This window comes from Pteropus vampyrus, unplaced genomic scaffold (genome assembly GCF_000151845.1).
Source record: "Pteropus vampyrus isolate Shadow unplaced genomic scaffold, Pvam_2.0 Scaffold233, whole genome shotgun sequence".
NCBI lineage: Eukaryota > Metazoa > Chordata > Mammalia > Chiroptera > Pteropodidae > Pteropus > Pteropus vampyrus.
Genome location: NW_011889014.1, coordinates 742,417 through 761,429, shown reverse-complemented (window position 1 = coordinate 761,429; position 19,013 = coordinate 742,417). Strand labels below are relative to the sequence as shown.

At 40.5% G+C, this 19,013-nt stretch overlaps 1 protein-coding gene across 2 annotated transcripts; it reads right to left on the bottom strand.

The window, feature by feature from the left end:
* Positions 1–720: 720 nt before the first annotated feature.
* On the bottom strand, positions 721–12,410 carry MIS18A (MIS18 kinetochore protein A). Of its 2 annotated transcripts, XM_011373844.2 has the most exons (5): positions 12,010–12,410; positions 9,068–9,134; positions 5,711–5,833; positions 3,390–3,486; positions 721–2,820 (listed from the first exon to the last, which is right to left on the bottom strand). In XM_011373844.2, the coding sequence occupies exons 1-5, from the start codon at positions 12,365–12,367 to the stop codon at positions 2,740–2,742; spliced, it is 726 nt and encodes a 241-aa protein (XP_011372146.1). In that variant the 5' UTR covers positions 12,368–12,410; the 3' UTR covers positions 721–2,739. The 2 variants fall into 2 exon arrangements, with proteins under 2 accessions (XP_011372146.1, XP_023375494.1); XM_023519726.1 differs by lacking the exons at positions 721–2,820; positions 3,390–3,486 and adding an exon at positions 4,889–5,193.
* Between the last annotated feature and the right edge of the window lie 6,603 nt (positions 12,411–19,013).

Below are 19,013 nucleotides of genomic sequence, written 5' to 3'. Positions count from 1 at the left end.
GATGGACGGAAAGCAGATTATTATACCTTCATTTTATGAATGAGGAAACAGAGGCTCAAAATGATCAAATGATTTGCCCAAGGTCACATGGCTAATAAAGCAGTTAAAGTGGGCCTCTGACCCAGAACTTCTGCCACCCCGAAGATCTTCCTGAAAAACATGGTGAGGAAGCTTTGCGTTGGCTCCTTCTTTCAAGAATTTCCTACTGAACACCTAGACCCACTTCTGCAAGGAGTCTTTCTCCTGGTTTTGCCCATTTTACATGCCCCAAGCACGACTAGAACCATCCAGGTGGGGCGCACTGCACGCGAGCACTGATGCTGTGCAGAACGTCCCCCGTGGGCACGTGAGCACGACAGGAGTTTACTGACATGACAGAACCCACGCTCCGGGGTAAAAACCACGTACGATGTTCCAGACACACATGTTCACGACAACCTCTAAAGGCCACATAATGGGTTCTGAGATCAGTCTCCACAGCTTCTCCCTCAAGAACTAAAGCGCACCCCTCACAGGGTGGCTGAAGGAACAGTTCTTGGGAAGATCCTCTCTGAAGCCTCTTTGCTGGGCCCTGTACCACATGGGCTGGAAGGTCCATCCCTTGCTTCAGCACCCTGACTGCTGCTCGCAGGAAGTGCTTTACAATGGCTCAGTGACAGGGGCACCAGTGCAGTGCATTGCATTATTCACTTAGAAGAAATAGAAAGAAGAGCTCATTCCTCAAGTTGTAGTTTTTAATATGTAGATATACAAGACAAATTTTAAAAAACAGCGTTCCGATGAGACCTCACGCAAGCCAGAAAAGCAAGGCTGCTAGGCCTCAGAGAAACAGGCGGCCCTGGAGAGGTTGGTCTAGCGTGGGGAAAGGCTCCCTCCTGCAAGTAAGTGTCAGTGCAGCGCACGGGGAAGACAGAGCGGTCCCACCTAGACGCCTTGAGGTGCGCAGTGTGGAAGCCTCGGGGATCTCTCTCCCAGTGATGACAAGGCCACCCTTTCAGTGACATCACAGGAAGAAGCCAAAGATGTAGACACGATGTTTCCTGGGATTTGCTTTTAGATGTTTCAGTGTGATACAAATGCACACAGATACACCTTCAATCAAATGAGTGTGAGCTTTATATCTGCACCCCACAAGCTGCTGTTAACTTCACCTGAAGGACCCTAGTTATAAAGCCAGAGACGGCGAGTTTGCACGGAAAGGTCATCAAAGGCCCACACCACAGGTAGCTACAAAGGCACTTGAGCTGCTTCTCTCTTGACCCACGACAGAGCCTAAGTTAGCACTGCGGATATAAGAAATTACTTTTCATTGGTGAAAGAAGTAGTTTTCAAGATGTGTGGATTGGTTAGAAATCCTGCCCCTGTATGAATGGGGTAAAAGGAATTAGGGAAGCAATTGCCTACCTCTCTGAATGGCCCTGAAATTGACTGCTGGAGGATTCTGCTCCGACCAGAAAGTTAGCTGACTCTTGCTGTTAAAATATTCTCTCACACAAGGTGCCACCGAAGCACCTAAGAAGACAGACTCTTGGGACCTCGCCAAGCTTACTGAGGTAGGATGACTGTACGGCAGGTGCTGATATTTGTTTTCACTCTACCATATTCTACCAAGTTTGTGAGAGAAGGAACCTAGAGGGCTCGCTACCTTCAAATTATTGGAGGCTGCTGACAATCAATCAAAAAGAGTTTAATAATTGTGAATGATCAAGTCAATTTGACGTAGGAGTTTTTGTTATGATAACTTTAAATATTCTCTGAAATAATTAGGGAACTTCGGAGTGAAAATTGAGTTATTCATACATACTGAATACTGTTAGGTAGCTTCATCTGTACCTCAAAACAGAAAGGGGTCTGGGGAACTTGGGGTTACCTTTATGTTCCTGAGCAGGCCTGGTACAGTGAGTGCCACATCCAGCAAGTGTGTGGAATTCTGGCACAAGATTTCTGAGCTCCGTTAAATACCACAATTCCGTTTCATAAAAATCAATCATAAAGCACTTTGTTTTAATCTTCATTCTCTTCCTGATTATAAAAATAACATGTACTTACTGTAAGTCTTACATTATAGAAAACTGGAAAACTGAAAATCTTCCCAGAATCCCACTCCTAGAGATAACTACTACTCTCTTTGGTAAATATTCTTCCAGATTTGGGGGGGTATACGGTAGAAAATAAACAAGATCAATGGGAATTCTACTTTTAGAATACAAGCTATTCTGCTCTTGTGCAAGTTTTCAAATAGTTTTGACAGATAGTTCAACTGACCCATTTCTCCAGAGATATATGCATTAGTTTCAGAGAAGATTCAATACAGTGTGTGGAAAAACTGCTAAGATTTTCTCACCATTCGATATTACATATTACTCCAAGTATCGAAGGTGAAATAAAGCTTTAAAAAATAGGAAATGAAGAATAATGAATTTGATACAAAGGAGGAAATAGTTCAGAAAATCATGGCAGTTTCTCATCAGAATAAAAACTCCTAAATTCTATTTCCAGCAAGTATCTTAAGGTGGCTTTAAAATTAAAAAGAAAAATTCAAACACTCATCTCTTTACCACCAAATACAGCCATAAAAGTCATTCTACAATTACTCTCATTTGAACAGTACAAGCAAAAACACTGTACACAGCCATTCAGAACTCCCTCGGTTCTAGGTGAAGTAAATTATAACAAGAATTGGTACATACAAAAACATTATCTATCGGCGGAGGAATCCACATGGACCTGGAACAGGTTTCAGCTTTTGCAACTGGTCAAGGACAGTTTTGATTCAACCTCCCACAGCTTCGTTTGCAATGCTTTCAAAACATCTTCCATCTATTGAATTAAAAAGAATATATTATAAAAAAAAAGACATATTGTGATTAAAATCATACATGGTTGAATATGATTAAAATACACATCATTAATTTCTGAATGTTATGCATTCCGCATAGTGTTTATTTAATGAATTTAAACTAAATTTTATGTATTAAGACATAAGTCTATTAACTAGTTCTCAACCTCTAATCTATAGCTTTTATTCATTCATCACTATCTTGCTTGTCTGGCCATGAGATGTTAACATTTGGAAGTAAGGCTGCTTATACCTGAGAACTGAATCAAATGAAATACTGATTTGATTCAAAAATATATTTCTACTAGTTTAATACTTTAGAATATATATTACTTTGATTTTGGCATGAAATGGCTTCATTATTATTTTTTAGATTAAGCTTTACCTTAATTTGTAATTTGGTTCCCAAAAAATCAACTTTCCTAACAACTAATATAAAACAAGTACTTTCTTACTGTGAAAGTGCCAAGATCAGAACAGATGCCATTATGAGCATTTGTTCATTGACAGGAAGTTCTTCAAAGATATAAAATGTGCAGAACAAAATTACCTGCTTTAGAGAATTTTCTATTTCAATTCTGCTTTCAAGATTAAAAACCTCTTTATCTTCTGACACAATCTGCTTTTCAGAGGACCCTAAAACATAACTGAAATACAGCATAGTACAAAGTTAAAATATGAAAAGTGAGAAAATATTAAATTTGTTAATAATATTAAAACTCTTAAGTACATTACACTATATATTAGTACCAAGTAGACACATAAAACTATTCGTGTTAAGAGCAACCTACACAGGAAGGTGTACTACATAAAATCATGTTTTTCTCCATAATGACTTTGTCCAGATATTCTTACATGTTTCCCAATAATGTAAGTATTTTATTATTGGGAATAAACTTACTCTTTAGTAAGTTGGGTGGCAAAATATTAACACTCATAGTTCAAAATTCTATTTTAAAGTTTAAAAAAAGATCCTAAAGAAGTCACTTTTTTGTTTTATATAACCTTTCAGGAACATGTGTACTTTAAAATTGGACTCTTAGTAAATAATAATTTGTGGAGTCAACTCCTGATTACCCAAATTTGGTCAATTTCAACAGTCATCCTCCCAGTCATGTTTTGCTCCACTCTCTGGGGTTATGAGATGCTGTGGTTTAGAAAATATGGAATAGCAGAAAGATTGGTCCGGCAACAGAAGGAAAACAGGCCCAGCATTGGTAACCAAATAAAATCTAAAAGGAAGGAAGGAGGTGCTAGTGTATCTCAAAAGAAAACTTGATGCAGTTGCATTTACTTATTAGAAGTCATTTATTACATGCAGCAACTTCACTATATCACTTCTTTTATCAAATAAGAAGTCTTGCCTTAGAAACCCAGCTGATTATATATCTAAAAAATAGCATGGGAGGCAAAACTGCAGAAGGCAATTTACAATGTATTTAGAAAACAAGTGAGATGAGGTGGAAAAATTAAATGGCACTGAGTAATTTATAAAATTGTAAAGAAACATTACAGAGGGCATCCACTTGTAAAACAAACCGAGTTCCTTCCATTAAAATTCTGCCCCAAGAGGTAACTTTACCCTAAATTCAACTGTTCAGGAAAAAATAGCTTCAATGCTGTGATCCTGTATAGCAAAATCTTCCACTCATTTTCTTTTATAGAGATATGCATCCCTTTTAAAGTTTTGTACCAACCCTACTAGATTGAGATTTCATGTCTATTATAGTTGCTCTCTCCCTCACTTAATTTTCATAAATCTTTGTAAATTCTCAAGGAGATTAAGGGAGCATCTCTATCGGCCGGGTCTTCTATTCGTGTATGAAAACAAAACAGATCTGATCTCTCTCCAGACAGACGCACATGCCTTACAGCCATGAACCGTACTCATATTATTCTTTCGTGTAAGAGCTGTAAAAAGTTTGCAGATTTTAAAATTTTGATCTAAACCTGTCCAGTTTCAAAGAAGGTAGCAAAACTGCAATTAGCAAAGAATAATTATATAAGAAATTATAACAAAAAGAATAGTTTGAAATTTGTTAAAGAGGAAAAAATCTAAGAAATTTAACAGGAGTGGCAAAATACCTCGAGTAATCAAAGTGTAGGCACTTTCTTTTCTTCATAAATTGTTCCTCTGTCCTGATATGTAAGGTTACTTGGGCATCTTTAAAGTCTTACGGGTTACTTCTTTTCCAGGATAAGTGAAAATACATTGGGGTCAATTGATTTATTTAATTTTGTTTCCTATAACAAAAGGCTAATGAATTGGAAGGTCATTAGGATATCTAAAATCCTTTAAGTTATGTCTGTCGTCAGATCCGAATTCACCTTGCTTCCTAACACTCTTTAGAAATCTGAGAGAGAGAAAGAAAGCACTTTCTTACATCTCTCAAAAAAGCAGAAGACAATTTACCAAATTCAAGGAAACAGAAATAGTTGGACTTAGTATTTCTGCTCTTCCAGAATACCAAAGGGACTTCTTTCCTAACCAATTTTGAAACTCCTATTTCTTCAGAACATTCTAGGAAGCTAACAGGGCAAAAATAAAATGAACAAAATGTACTGACCCACACAATTGCTTTAAAAAAATCCTATTAAACTAAATTTTATTTTTAAGAACTATTGAACATATTTTTACAATGAAAAATGTTCTCACAGTATTTTCTTTTCTCCTTACAATTTAGAATGTCTGACTTTTCCAATGCCAAATAATCAGGTCAAAAAAAAAAAAAATCACTGGCTTTGCTGTCAGAAATTATTACTTGAAAATATATTTTAATCAAAGTGTTGATTTACTTCTGATGTTTTCATACCTAATTCTCTACAAAAGAGGATTCTGTTACAAGGTATCTGTTTATATATCAAACTTACCTTTCAATGGCTTCAACACTGAGGCAAAACAAGTCCCTCTTGTAATCTAGATTATTGGGTGTGCATCTATATCTGTAGCCAAGATTGAGTGAGCATCCTGTGCAGTACAAAGTCTCCAAAACGCTGTGATAAAGAAATGCCACTGCTTTAGTAAACAAAGTAGCAACTTGTTACAAGTCCCATTGTTAAAATCCATAAGCACTTAAACGTATGTATAAATTGCTAGAGTATGTTATTTTGACTCTACTAAGCCATATGTATAAAGAAGGAAAAAAATAATAAGATGTTTATATTAGGAATGTAGAGTTGCCTCCAGGCCACATTGCCTTAAGCACCTAGTGACAGGGGGCACATACAAAAGTGACAAGAATAGAGGATATTAAGGTGGTGTTTTCATAAATATGAATGCCTCAATCTGGTATTAAGAAAAATCATCAAAAATTTGTAAATAAACGAATTCTACCTGCCCTTTTAATGCCATATTATTCAACAAGCCCACTAAGGATCATTACCATGCTAGGGTGAGGTAGGCCAATTTTCTTTAATGGTCCAGAGAACAAATATTTTAGGATTGCAAGCCATATGGTACCCGTTGCAACTATTTGCCTTTACCACTGTAGCACAGAAGCAGCAACAGATGATACGTAACTAAATAAATGTTGTCTGTGTTCTAATAAAATGTATTTACCAAAACAGGTACCCAGCCCATGCACCACAGTTTGCTCTCGTGGAGGTATCATTGTTTGTTTACTACTTACTAATGATTAGTGTCCAGACTCTCTAGAAAGAAGATCAGTAAATTACAAATAATTTTAGCCTGGTACAGATGCAAATGTTTTCTGCTGGTAGAAAAAATAACCCCGAAGGTTGAGGTTTCACTGCCCTGTAGGACATTAACTCTATTTGTTCCACAGGAAGTGTCCTCCACAACAAGCTTTGCTGTGTTCTGGTTCCCCCGCCAATGAGTTATATAAATCTTTGACATGTTGCCTTTTTAAAAAAAAATTATATTTTGACGCTAACACTCTTCTATCAACTACAGATGTGTCTGACATTGGTAACTCACAAATATTTTACTTAATAATTTATCATTATTTCTCCAAAAAATTGTTCCTTTGTTCCCATTACCTCCCAATTCAGGCTCTTCGTATTTGAATATATATCCCCCACCCCTAATGTCAATTCGTGTCTTCTTTAAAACCTAGAATCCACTGTCTCCCAAATGCCTTATCAAACTGACCCATTGAAATTTACCATTCTATAAATATCTACACTAAAAACATAGTCCCAACATATAGCAAGTTGAGTATAACTGTTGATATAAATCTAGTAATGATCGCGATAGTGTAATATAGAGTACAAAAGATAACTATTATTTCGAAAGTACTGTAATTCCTATTGGTATGTGAGCCACTTGCAATAACTAAAATAGCTATTCCTGCTATCAAGAAAAATGGAGTCAACCATGACTCAAATAATCTGTTACAGATTGCATTACTATTCATCTACAGACACCGAGAGACAGCAACGTCTGGAACAAAGAACAAAATGGATAAATTACGACTTCTCCCTGGTGATAGAATTACCTAGATAATATGCTACCGACCATATATGAAGCCTCTATAAGCTTTTATAAGCTGCTTTACGGTTTTCTACGAGAAACCCTACCTACACCACTGACAGCGAACAGGCAAATCTCCCTGCTACATATCAAACCTCATGATCATTACAAGGCTGCCACACAGAATTATCAAGACTGAACTAACATCTAATTCAGGTGTCAAAAGACAAGAAAGGTACTTAGATAAACACAAAAAGCAAAACTTCACTGATCGGTGGATAAGTGTTTTATCCTGATTTATCAAACTAACTAACACTTAAGAATACACAAAAACCCAAGCACACTTCTTGAGGAGCAATGAAGAGATGGTGGCTACTGTTACTGCATCTTCCTGCTTTCACAGCTGGCAAGGAATTGACCATTCACCCTTGTCATTGAACAATACTGAGAAAGCAGTGCCAGAAATCATAAGGTGATTTCAAACAAGTAATGAGTTAGCTTATAAGAGACTTAACAAATGACAGAGTCAGAATGAAGAGAGGAAACAGCACTGCTTCCTTTACGACGTATTTCTAAAACCCACCAGTGCTCGTCAGCCATCTGCAGAATGACTCAGGCAGGTATTCGGTAAGAGAGGCCTTGTCGATATTCACAAGCATCAAAAAGCAATATGGTATTTCCAGAAGTGTGGATTGGAACATGTGACCCTCGTGAAATTCAAGACAATGTAAGGTGGCATAAATGATGGGTTCAGGTCGTACAAGTAAACAGGTCTAAATACTGGCTCAAAGAGTAAGAGAGTCAACTCCCTTTTCAATTCTCTACCATTCCTGATCATGAAAAGAAGTCTCAGTTTGGTGCTAGACTGTCTTTAACACGAATCTCACAGTCGCAAATCTTTTAACACTGAGAGAACAGATCTCAGGCTCAGAACCGGCCAGGCAATAGTTTCTCAGCTAGAATTTTATAACATTTGTTTTCACTGTAATTGCTTTCAGTTACTTTCTGATTTGCTATCATTTATAGCAAATGTTACGTTTATGGCAGTAATACAGAAATTCTGAGTCAATTTAAAGAAAAATATTAAGTACATGATAGCACAGCTGGTACACAGATATGGCAAAAACGGTGAAAGTATCAAAATGACTAGATTTCGGAAGTTCTCTACTTCCAAAGCGAGGAGAGACAAGGATCCTCCTGGCTCTTACTACTAATTAGTCTTATGCCCTTAGCTAAGTTCCCAGTTTGCTAAGGATGCCACTTATAACAGATGGGTGGCAGGTACGCCAAGACATTGATCCCTTCAACCCTTGGAGTGGCAGCACAGGGCCTGGGATTGCTGGAGCCCCCGTGTTGTCTCTGGCCATGTGCAGCCTCGTCTATTTACCTCGATAGGCCATATGTGTGTGTATATGTGTGTACTTGTGATACCAGCATTTTCTATGGGTGCCATGATGTGAAAAAGGTGTAGCCCTGGTCTAAGGCACCCTTTGACTCTGAGATTTTAAGATATTTTCTTTTTCTATTTTTAATTTAGGTTTTCTTCAGCACCAAGCCCAAACACCCAAAAAGTGAGTGTCAGAATTTGCCTTCGGAATCTTCCAACTCCATATCTAAAGGAGACCACCATCATCCAAGAACTGATATATTAGAATGACTAAAGATTTTATACTGATTACCATGAAAAAAGTTTTATGCCAAGCAATCTTACTGGTAATAATCTTTTCAAAGATTTTTATTTGAAAAATAAACATTTTCTCTAACATACATATTTACATAGATATAGCCTTACTCACCAACCATTTTCATTTTCACGTTTGGATAGTATCTGTTCCTTATCCACAGAAACATTACAGGAAACACCTAGAAAGAATAATAATGTATTAATGTGGTTTGTTATAATAGACATGCAGACATTTAGAGAACTTCTAATTCAACTTTTATCTTAGAACCCAGAGGCCATTAAAAATAAGAGCCCAAAGTCACACATACACAAAGGGTGGTTTAAAACTAACTGTAGAGGGATCTTCTGGAAAAGGATGGCAGAATAAGAGTTATTTCCTTCCCTCCCCCAGAAAAACCATTGAAATTAACAAATTAATCAAGTTAGAAAATTCAACTGACAGTAAAACTCAACTCACACACTACCATGAATACCTGCCAGGTACAGTAAAATTGTGATCAAAACCAAGGAAGATGCTAAAAGCTAATGCACACATTTCCAGATCTCAAATGCAGAACCCATTTCTCTAGAAGTAATTGAGAGCGTCTCAGGAAGCCAGCCAAAATCTTTTAGACCACAATTTGGCCAGGTGTCACAGCTGAACCCCAGAAGAAACATTCCTAGAGGATCCAGGTCCAGGATACACTAAAGCAGGGGATGGGAGCTGGAGGGAAGTGAAGAAGGGACATCAGACCTAAAACGGCCAACACAGACTCTTGATTTCACCTCCTCCTACAGTCTACCTTAATTCGGTAAATTCCACCTCCACCGATCCATTTGCTCAGATTAGAAACCAGGGTGTCTTCCTTGATTCTTCATCTCTTCATCCCACTCTCCCATACCCACTACGCTAATTAGTCCTGTCAGTTCTACCTCACAACTCTCACTCTAGCCCCCAAACCACCGCCACCTCCTCCTGCCTGGACTACTGCACTAGCTCCTGACTGACCTCCCACTTCCGTGCTTATTCTTCCCTTCGATGCTTCCTCCACATTAAAATCTGGGTCATATCACACCCCTGCTTAAATGCCTCACTCACTAGAACAGATTCCCATCATAGAACAGCCTACAAGGCCCTGAATTTTCAGGCCCTATCCTTCTAAGTCCTATCTTTATTCTACTCTTCTGCACTAGCTGCTCCCTGTGCCTGGAAAAAGCAAAGAGCATGATCCCAGAATTGTACATACAACCAAGCTGCCATTATGTATAAAGACAAGAGAAAGATATTTTCAAGCACTCAAACTTGATGTTTTGAGGATGGGGAGATCACTGATGACAATTAATCAAATAAACAGCTGAGGAATGAGAAAGCTATTAATAAGCTTTCTTATGTTATTAAGAGTCCTGGAGCTGAGAAATCAGTTCACATAAATGTTATATTAAAGCTAAATGATCATACTATGGCTACAGAATAGTATGTAGGTGTTAAAAATCTTGACAAAAATAATTCAATTAACTCAAACTGGAGCAGGAGGGAATGGAAATTAATCCAAGAGTTCATTTTTTAAATCTTTCATTGGAGGAGGGGTGTTAAGTCAATTTGTAAAATCCCCATTTTACAGAGTAGGAAATGAGGCACAGAGAGGCTAAATAGCTTGCCCAAAGAGACATAGCTAGTAAGTGGCAAGGCAGGATTCAAACCCAAGTAGTAGAGGGGGTTATCACCACACTATATTACCTGTCAGCAAGGGTATAATAAGTATCTGGTAAAATCGTGAAGTATTTCTATATACATCAATATGGAAAAATATTCAGAATGTGTGGAATAGAAAAAGTAGGGATGCTTAACAGTATAAATAATATAATCTCAAGAGCTTTTTTAAATTTTACATATTTAAATATGCTCATACACACATGGAGCATATCTGACGTATGAATGAGAATAAGGCATGTTAACTTGGAGGCTATGACAGTATCAGGGTCAAGGGGATAAATCTTTTTTTACTTTTACACCCTTCTGCACTATTTGATTACAATAGGTCAAAAGGGTAATCACAATGAATTATTACTATGGGAAATGCATATTCTTAGGCTCATGTTTAACAACTGAAAGGGACCCAGCTAATGCTAATGAACTGATGCATCCTTACGGAAAACAGCAGGTACCAAAAAGTTTCAGGTAACTGGTGTACACTGGTGCTTCCTTTCTTCCCAGTATTTTATTCCAGGAAGGAAACCATTTCATGAATGTAATAAACTGGTGGTGAATTTGTCACCAAAATATTTATAGAATTCAAAAAGGGCATAAACTTCAACTTGAAAACCACAAGCCCAAAAAGAATAGCCATTTTTATTTTTACACCAATTCAGAAAAAACATGTGAACCATTCCCCTAAATACTATGAAAGCAACAAAACAAGGGAAGGGGGAGGGGAGCATACAAACTACTGGTAGGGCAGAGATTAAAAGCTAGAACTCCTGCCTTCCTCTCCAATTTTGATGGGGTTATTGGTTTCCTTTTTAAAAAAATTTTTAAAAAAATTTTGATAGCATTGTGTTCTGTCTTTTCTACGGTCGAAACACTTCAGATTGTAAAGGCTGCTGCTGATACAACTAATAAGTGAGAAATCAATCCTGACACCCCTTGCAGGGAGCGGGTAACTGAATAGCTTAATTTCCTAAATAAGCAATTTGCAATATTATTTACCATTTAACGGCCCACTGATTTCTGTAGGGAGTAATAAAGAGTGGCTATATCCCAAATGCTTACAATTCAGTTGATCATTTTTTTACCGAATAATGCTCACAACTCTGCTGATTTAATCGCTACTGAGCAATAGATGGGGGACCCCAGAAAAGGACCTGCCACTCGTGAGCCCAAAGTGCAGGGGTGACCCTCTTTCTCCTGCTATTTTCCTGAGACAGCGCAACCTCTTAGATTTTTCTGCTTGTAAAGACCCTGGGTAGCCCCAAAGCACCTACCCCACCCCGCATACTCCAGGGCCGCCCAGGTGCGGCACAGCTGGAAGGAGGCAGCCCCCTAAGTCCCACCCCACTCTCAACCCCTCAACTGACAGCGCAGCAGGATACAGTTGGTGTCCTCTTGACTGGTCACCCAGCTCAATGAGTCACCCAGTGGTCGTCGGCATCTGGAGCACAAAAAAACCAGCGGTCTGTCTTCCTCCTCCGCGGGCTCCGCAGCCTCCTGGCGCTGCGTCCTTTCTGCGCAGGCCACAGACGCGTCCCCGCTCAAAGAGTTCCACATGTTCGTCCACTTCTGCTGCAGCGTGTGGCGGCTTGAATCTTCCGAGAGTCGCTTGTTTAATAGCGAGGGATCGCTCCACGTGCCCTTGTCGCCGCTCGCACAGCTGCCACATGCGCAGCAGGTGGAGGAGCATTCTTTGCAACTATCCCGCGACCAAACACCCGCCATTACCTACAAATCGCCCGCGCCGCGAAGCACCACGGGAGAAAAAACGCCTCCGCGCATGCGTGGGGCGTGGCGAGACGACGGAGGCCAAGAAGGGGCCGCGGCATTAGGGGCGGGGCCTGAGGGAGGAGAGACGGGCGAGCAGGCCGCTAGTGCGCATGCTCGCTGTCGGGCTGAGCTAGACCTTCGCTGCGCCTGCGTCAGGTGTTTCGTCGTTTAAAAATTGAGGTTGCTGGAGTTGTGACCGTTTACTTGAGCAGCCACTCACGTAGGAGAGGCAGTGTCTTTGATAGAGTTACGCGCCCCAGACTGACTTACCAACCGCTGACCGAGACCTTCACTGTGGTTGCTAAAGCGAGTGTGTCGTCCCCAATAGCACCCAGAGATAGAGGAGTTGGGGCTCATCTGCTTTCTATGGCCTCGTCTGTCCCCGAGATGTTACGGCCCTTCAAACTTTAGCGTGCTTAAGAATCACCTGGGAGCTGGTTAAAACAGATTGCTGGGCCCTACCTACCGTCCCAGATCTGGTTCAATGGGTTGGTGGGCTCAAGAATTTGCCTTTCTAACAAGCTCCCAGGTAATACCGATTTTGTCAATATTGGGAGCTCCACGTTTCATAGCACGGCTCTAATTTGTCTGCCAAATTTTCTTGAGGTGGAAAAAAACAGGGGATTGGGGGAAGCCACCCCATCACACGTTCCCTTTGTGCTGGAACGAGACCCTGGAAAGGGCCCCAGATTGAAGCCAGCCCTGCAAGGAAAAGGCTGAAGAAGCACGTGTGTGCCGCAGCACCGTTGCAGGAAAGCATGGCAGTGCCTCTGCTGTCTGGATCCCGGAGCCACTCGCCCCTTGCACGAAGCATCCCTTCTGTATGATAAGCACACACTTCCTCAGCTGCCCCAGAAAGCCAGGCTCTGACTTTAAAACCACAAATCATGGCGAGAAAGGCTGATGGGGAGCTGACCAGGTGCATTGTGGGCAACTTGGCAGTATATCTGGAAAGAAAGGTGCTCCCCAGGACAGGGTCTGCTCATAACGACCCTTTGGGTGTGCCCTGAGTCACTACCCACTTGGCTTGGTCAGATAAACTACATACATTTTACTTCCAATTTTAGTGTCCCTGGCTTTGGAGTCAGAAACCTGGGGTTGATCTACCCTTCCACAAGGTAGTAACCAAGGTTGTAACACTGTAGAAAACTGGAAAGGCTATTTGCCTTCCCTAGGTCTGATTCTTCAAAGATTAAGTGGGTCAGTACTGCAACGGGGTTGGTATGAAGATCAAGAGATGTAATATGCATGAAAATACTTTAGTTCACCATGCCCTTGCTAATTAGCCTCCAACTGGAGGAAAATGCTTCAGATATTTCAGGTTTTTATTTCACCCACAGAATTGCCTTCCCTCCTTTTGCTGCTTTTGTGCAGGCGAGCCTGACCTCCCTGGACTGCTGCTGTCAAGCAAAAACGCTCTGGTACAAGGTTTGTAAAACCTACATATGTTCTTTAAGTAAGTGGGTAGTAATCTCGGAATTTAAGGGATGATCTCTTTGCCTCAGACTTTGGGTTCCCATTGGCAACACTTAAATTTTCTAGTAGTCTGTCCCAGTAAAGAAGAAATGCAAAGCTGAGATGCCTGAGCAGTTTCTCACCAATACACTTTTGCCTTGGTGAGCCTATTCCTCCATTAATAATAATAACAATTATTATTATTATTACATTTTACAATTGTATTGTTATAAAGACTAATGTATAAATATTATATGTTAAATCATTTTCTTTGACCTAAAAGTTTATTTTTTCTTCTGATTTCAAAAGAAATTAAAATATTTTCATGGGGACCTAAAATTATACCATGGGCCCTAGGCACTGTGCCTAATAGAGAAGTCAGCCGCAGTGCAAACAAACTCCTCTATAGTTCAAGTATTATGAATATGTAATATTTAGATACCCACAAAGTCATATTTTATGTGGGGACAAAGTGAGATGCTTGAGTAAGATGACCTTGGACTGGGAGGTTTTATTGGGCAACCTGGACAGCCATTCCCATTCTTCCTCTTAGTTATACAACTAGGAGGTTTGGATAAGAGTGAATCAAGCCATCATCACGTCCACTACCATCACCACCAATTCTAGGAATGGGTCCCCAGAGGTTTAACCCAATCTGGATAACCCATCTCTCTTCCATAGTCATTGATGGCTTCTCCCCCAGTCTTAAGGAACCAATTACAGGTTTCCAGGTGTTTGGGGACACAGTGACCAGCAGGAAAGGCTGGCTATTGAGCTGTTTTAGTGGCACAACAAAGGTGAGCCACGTAAGTTGTCAATCAGATGCGAACTTTTCTGGTGGATAGGTCACCTACAATCTTAAGTTCTGCCTAAGAAGATAATCTGGAAGGATGAAGATTCTCTAGCAGCAAGCATCCACGTGTGAAAGGGGCTCTGGAGAACCAAGACTTGGGGGAGCGGCCAGCCCCAGGGGAGACCTTCCTGGGTCGTGGGTGTGCAGCTGGGAGTGGGAGTGCACGGAATTTCTAAGGGGCAGTAGAGAGAGTTGAGTCTGACCATGCCAGGCCAGAGGGTGCAAAACCAGATTGTAATAGAACCAGTTCAAATGAAAACTACTCTGACTGCTTTGTCCCCTATTTTAACCTAGGAATGGAAATAGAAGGGAACCGGTGAAGTGAGAAAACAAAGCCAGCCACACACCCTTCCCCCACTAGAGGCAGGGGCCTACCTACCTGTCCTACCTGGGGCAGGAGGACAGTTCTTATCCTGGAGTGAAGACTGCAGTATTGATCAACATGATGGATTGGATACTATCATTCTGTCATTGGTATTCTGTTTGTAAATAAAGTGGCTGCGGAATCGTCTTCTCCCTAAGAGGGTACTCAAATTCTGATAATATGAGGAGAAATTCTTTACAAAACATCAGATAACAAAGAGAACCTCGAGGGATAATGCAGGAACCCAAGTTAACAGCATCGGAGCTGATAACACCCTTTCCTTGTCCCAAAGGGATGTGGAGAGGGAGAGGTTACAAGAACCCAGAATGAAAAAGAGTTGTGAAGAACAGACCACCTTGAGTGGATCACCCTTCCATCAAAGGACACCGCCAGATGAGGTGACCTCACAGGGAGGGAGGCAGGAGATTAAATTCCCGGACCTTGTTCTCATCCCTCCCTTCAGTTTCTTTCTGGAGCTCCCCGTTGTCCAAATCCAGCTGCAGTCCAGAGGGCACAGAGCATATCGATGTGATGGACGTGAGTCAGGATGGAGAGCGGATCTGGAGGGGCAAACAGAGGAACCCCATGCAGAGACTGCCCCTGTCTTCATCCAGGGCTACCAGATAGGTTCTAAGGACACGGTAGGAAGCAAAATTCAAAATAGAGTTCCATTTTGATTTCATCCTTCAATCCTTCTTGGCCAACATACCTGTTACTTGGACTACCTGATTGAACCCTCATTTCTGGCTGGGTTTAAAAGCCTTGGTGTAAATAAACACCAAATGCTAGTCTGATTTAATATCAGTGGCTAGCACTAGGGGAGGGACGGAGAGGGAGAGGGAGGAGGACAAACTGCAACCAGGGGAGAGAAGGAACAGAAAAAAAGGGGGAGAAGAAAAAAACGAGACCTTGATAATTTTGCTGGAAGAATTTATGGCTTTTTAAAAGTGCTCTAGCAATTTGGGGAACATAGGAAATTAATGGCTACTGATTACAATCATGGACTAGATTTTAATTGCCTGCACTTCTTTACAGTTACCCATAAGAATGACAATGAATTGTGATTATAGGTCTCTGGAAGTCAGTCGTCTGTTCCCTTTAGTAGTTAGAGAGTTGGCTGCAGCTGCATTTGAGGACCATTTGGTCCACCTCTTACTGGTAGAGATATGTCTGGGAGCCAAATGGCACCCGCAGCCGCCTTCCTGACCAGCTGGCACCAAGAGAATGCCATGCTGCACACTGAGCCCCAAGGGACCTTCTGCCATAATCAGAGCCTTTCTTAGGGGGAGAAAATGTGCTGTGGGAAAAGTACGGTAAGATATTTATATCTGTGTTCTAGGGGTGTAACAATGACTACAGGAATATGCTTCATCTTTTTAAAAATCCTCGGAGGCAGGATATTCTTTAAATAGTTCTGTTTCCCTCTCCTAGTAAATGTGTGGAATCACGATTTTCCGGTCTTTAACAGAGATATCTAATTCTCCTGCAAGTTAAAAAAGAATGAGAAGAACATGTGATTTTCAGGGAAAAAAAAATCATAATATATTTGAGCTGGGACAGGGATGCTTAATCCTCACTCTATAAATAGGAAAGCTGAGATCCGGTGTGGTTCAGAAGTCATGGATCTAGTTAGCAGCACAGATTAGCGGACATCTGGGCTGTTGTATGTCTAGCACCCTTTCCCTCTTCTTGGGAAAAGTACTCCACCTTTCTGCCCCGCTCCAGCAGTGTGGCTGTGGGTCGGGGGTGCTTCCCATCTCCAAGGTGTTCACCACTCCCATCCCATCCCAGAGGTAGGCTATGTCCTAGTTCTGATCAGTCTTAGCCATCACCTTCCTGGCCCCATCTCTAGGTTCTAGGAGCAGGTACCAGAATTAGCCAGTACAATTCCATCTCTGGAACTTTTTAATGCCAAAGCTCGGAGGGGGTGTTCTCTGCTCACCCTCGCCTCTTGAATCGTGATCCCAGAGCTGTCATCAGTCATGTCTTCAACTGTGTGGAACAGCCTGGCAGGTAATGATTCTCAGAAGCACGATGTGAGATTGAGAGAAACCGCAGCACCCCAGTTTCCACTGCCCTGTTTCCTGTTTGTTAGCACCCCTCACTGCACGTTCCCATAATCCCCACTGGTGTTTAAGCAAGTTAAAATTGGATTTCTGTCATTTACTTCCAAGATTCCTGACAGATACATAGATTTCAGTCCAGAACTGTAGTCTCTGAACCCTAAGTATAGCGGTCACATAGCTGCACCAAATTGTTGAAATATAACTTTATACATTTGATGCTGCCTTGTATTTCTCAAAATATATGCTTTCAAAAAGGCTAGCTCTGGAGGATAATAATATCATGTAAGGAAATAATATATTTCCAGTATAAAGTTCTTAAGTCAGCCCCTCACTTCCTTTTGAGGCACTCTTTTGTTTCTCTCTTAGTTTTGTTTTTTTGTTTTTTTTTCCTATTTTTCTGGATACAAGCAGAGGAAGGTCTCAATCAGGGCATAACAGTTTTTATCACCTATACCAAACGCCTATGAATCTCCCTTTTAACTAAGAAGATGCTCTCTAAACTCAACACATATTGATCATAACGTGAGGGCTGAATCTGGAATAATACTAGTAAGACCTTAAGTCAAATTATGCATCTTTCAAGAGATTTGAGAAAATGTGGTATGCACAGCAGAAGTACTAGAAGATGAAGTTTAATAAAATTCACAGAATATAGAATAAAATAACTATAAAATGTAAAAAGGGCGGGGGAGATAAGAGGCATAGGCAAATCAGTTTGGAAAGTCCAACCTCTAACTAATAGGTGGTTCAAATAGACAAAAAATAAAGGAGAAGAAATTGTCAAAGAAATAATACAATATAATTTCTCAGAGGTAAAAGATATGACTCTACAGATGGAAAGGATATACCAACTGGCCAGAACAAGGAATGAAATAATCTCACACTAAGACTGAGCATTGTAAAAGCGGAGAACTCTAACTTGCAGAGAAAATTCCAACGTCTCAAAGAGGGGAGCGAAGTGCAAGAATCAGAGCGGCATTAGATTTCTAATCAGCAGCTCAAGAAGCTGGAAAGTTCAAAATTCAGAAGGTAAGTAATTTCCAGACGAGAATGATATACCCACTCAAGTCATGATCCAGGCACGGTTGACATTTGCAGACATAGTTTATCTTCAAAAGTGTATCTTCAACTTATCTTTTCTTATTTGGAAATGCACTGCAACAAGAGCTGTGAGATGGGACGTCACAGTAAAAGAAAAGCAAATGTTTCACATGTGAAAAGACTCGCTACCGCACTTATGTTTAAACTATGCTGGAAACCAATGGCTCACCTATCAGTCTGGACAAATTCAGAAGTTTGACAGCATAACGTGCTGTCCAGGCTCTCGCCTAAGAAAACAGGGAGTTGTATACACTGCTGATAGGTACGTAAGGTATTATAACTTCTATGGAAAGGAATTTGGCGATACCTAATGCCTGACATATGTACGTATCCTTTGACACACAATTCTCGCTTTCAGAAATCAATTCCGGAAATATGATAAAAACATAAACATAAGGCATTGCAGCACTATTGGCAACAGCAAAGACTAAAAACAACCCAAACACCTACCACTGGGAACTGGATGAGTAAGTCGTAGTAGAAGGAATGATGGGATATGCTCACCATTTTTACAGGGTAAAATGCACTAAACGATTTCAGCAATGACCATCACTGGCTGGTAATGTCACAAAAAATAGGGACAAGTAGACATTACGTGCCTCTTGAGGGAAGGACATCACACCAATCTGAGGCATTCTTGCCAAAAAAAAACAAAAAACAAAAAAAAAACCTAAATCTGATTCAGCCTCTAGATCTAACTTCACTTTCTAGGAAATATATGGCCTAGGGAACATGGCTAACATCACCGTGGGATCCAATGGC

What these genes read in the sequence shown, in the direction of transcription:
- MIS18A (XM_011373844.2), bottom strand. Translation starts at nt 12,367, where the DNA reads ATGGCGGGTGTTTGGTCGCGGGATAGTTGCAAAGAATGCTCCTCCACC. An exon ending in CGTGAAAATGAAAATGGTTG is followed by an intron (nt 5,834 to 9,067) that starts GTGAGTAAGGCT and finishes TCTTTATCACAG; the next exon opens with CGTTTTGGAGACTTTGTACT. An exon ending in TAGAAAATTCTCTAAAGCAG is followed by an intron (nt 2,821 to 3,389) that starts GTAATTTTGTTC and finishes TTAATTCAATAG; the next exon opens with ATGGAAGATGTTTTGAAAGC.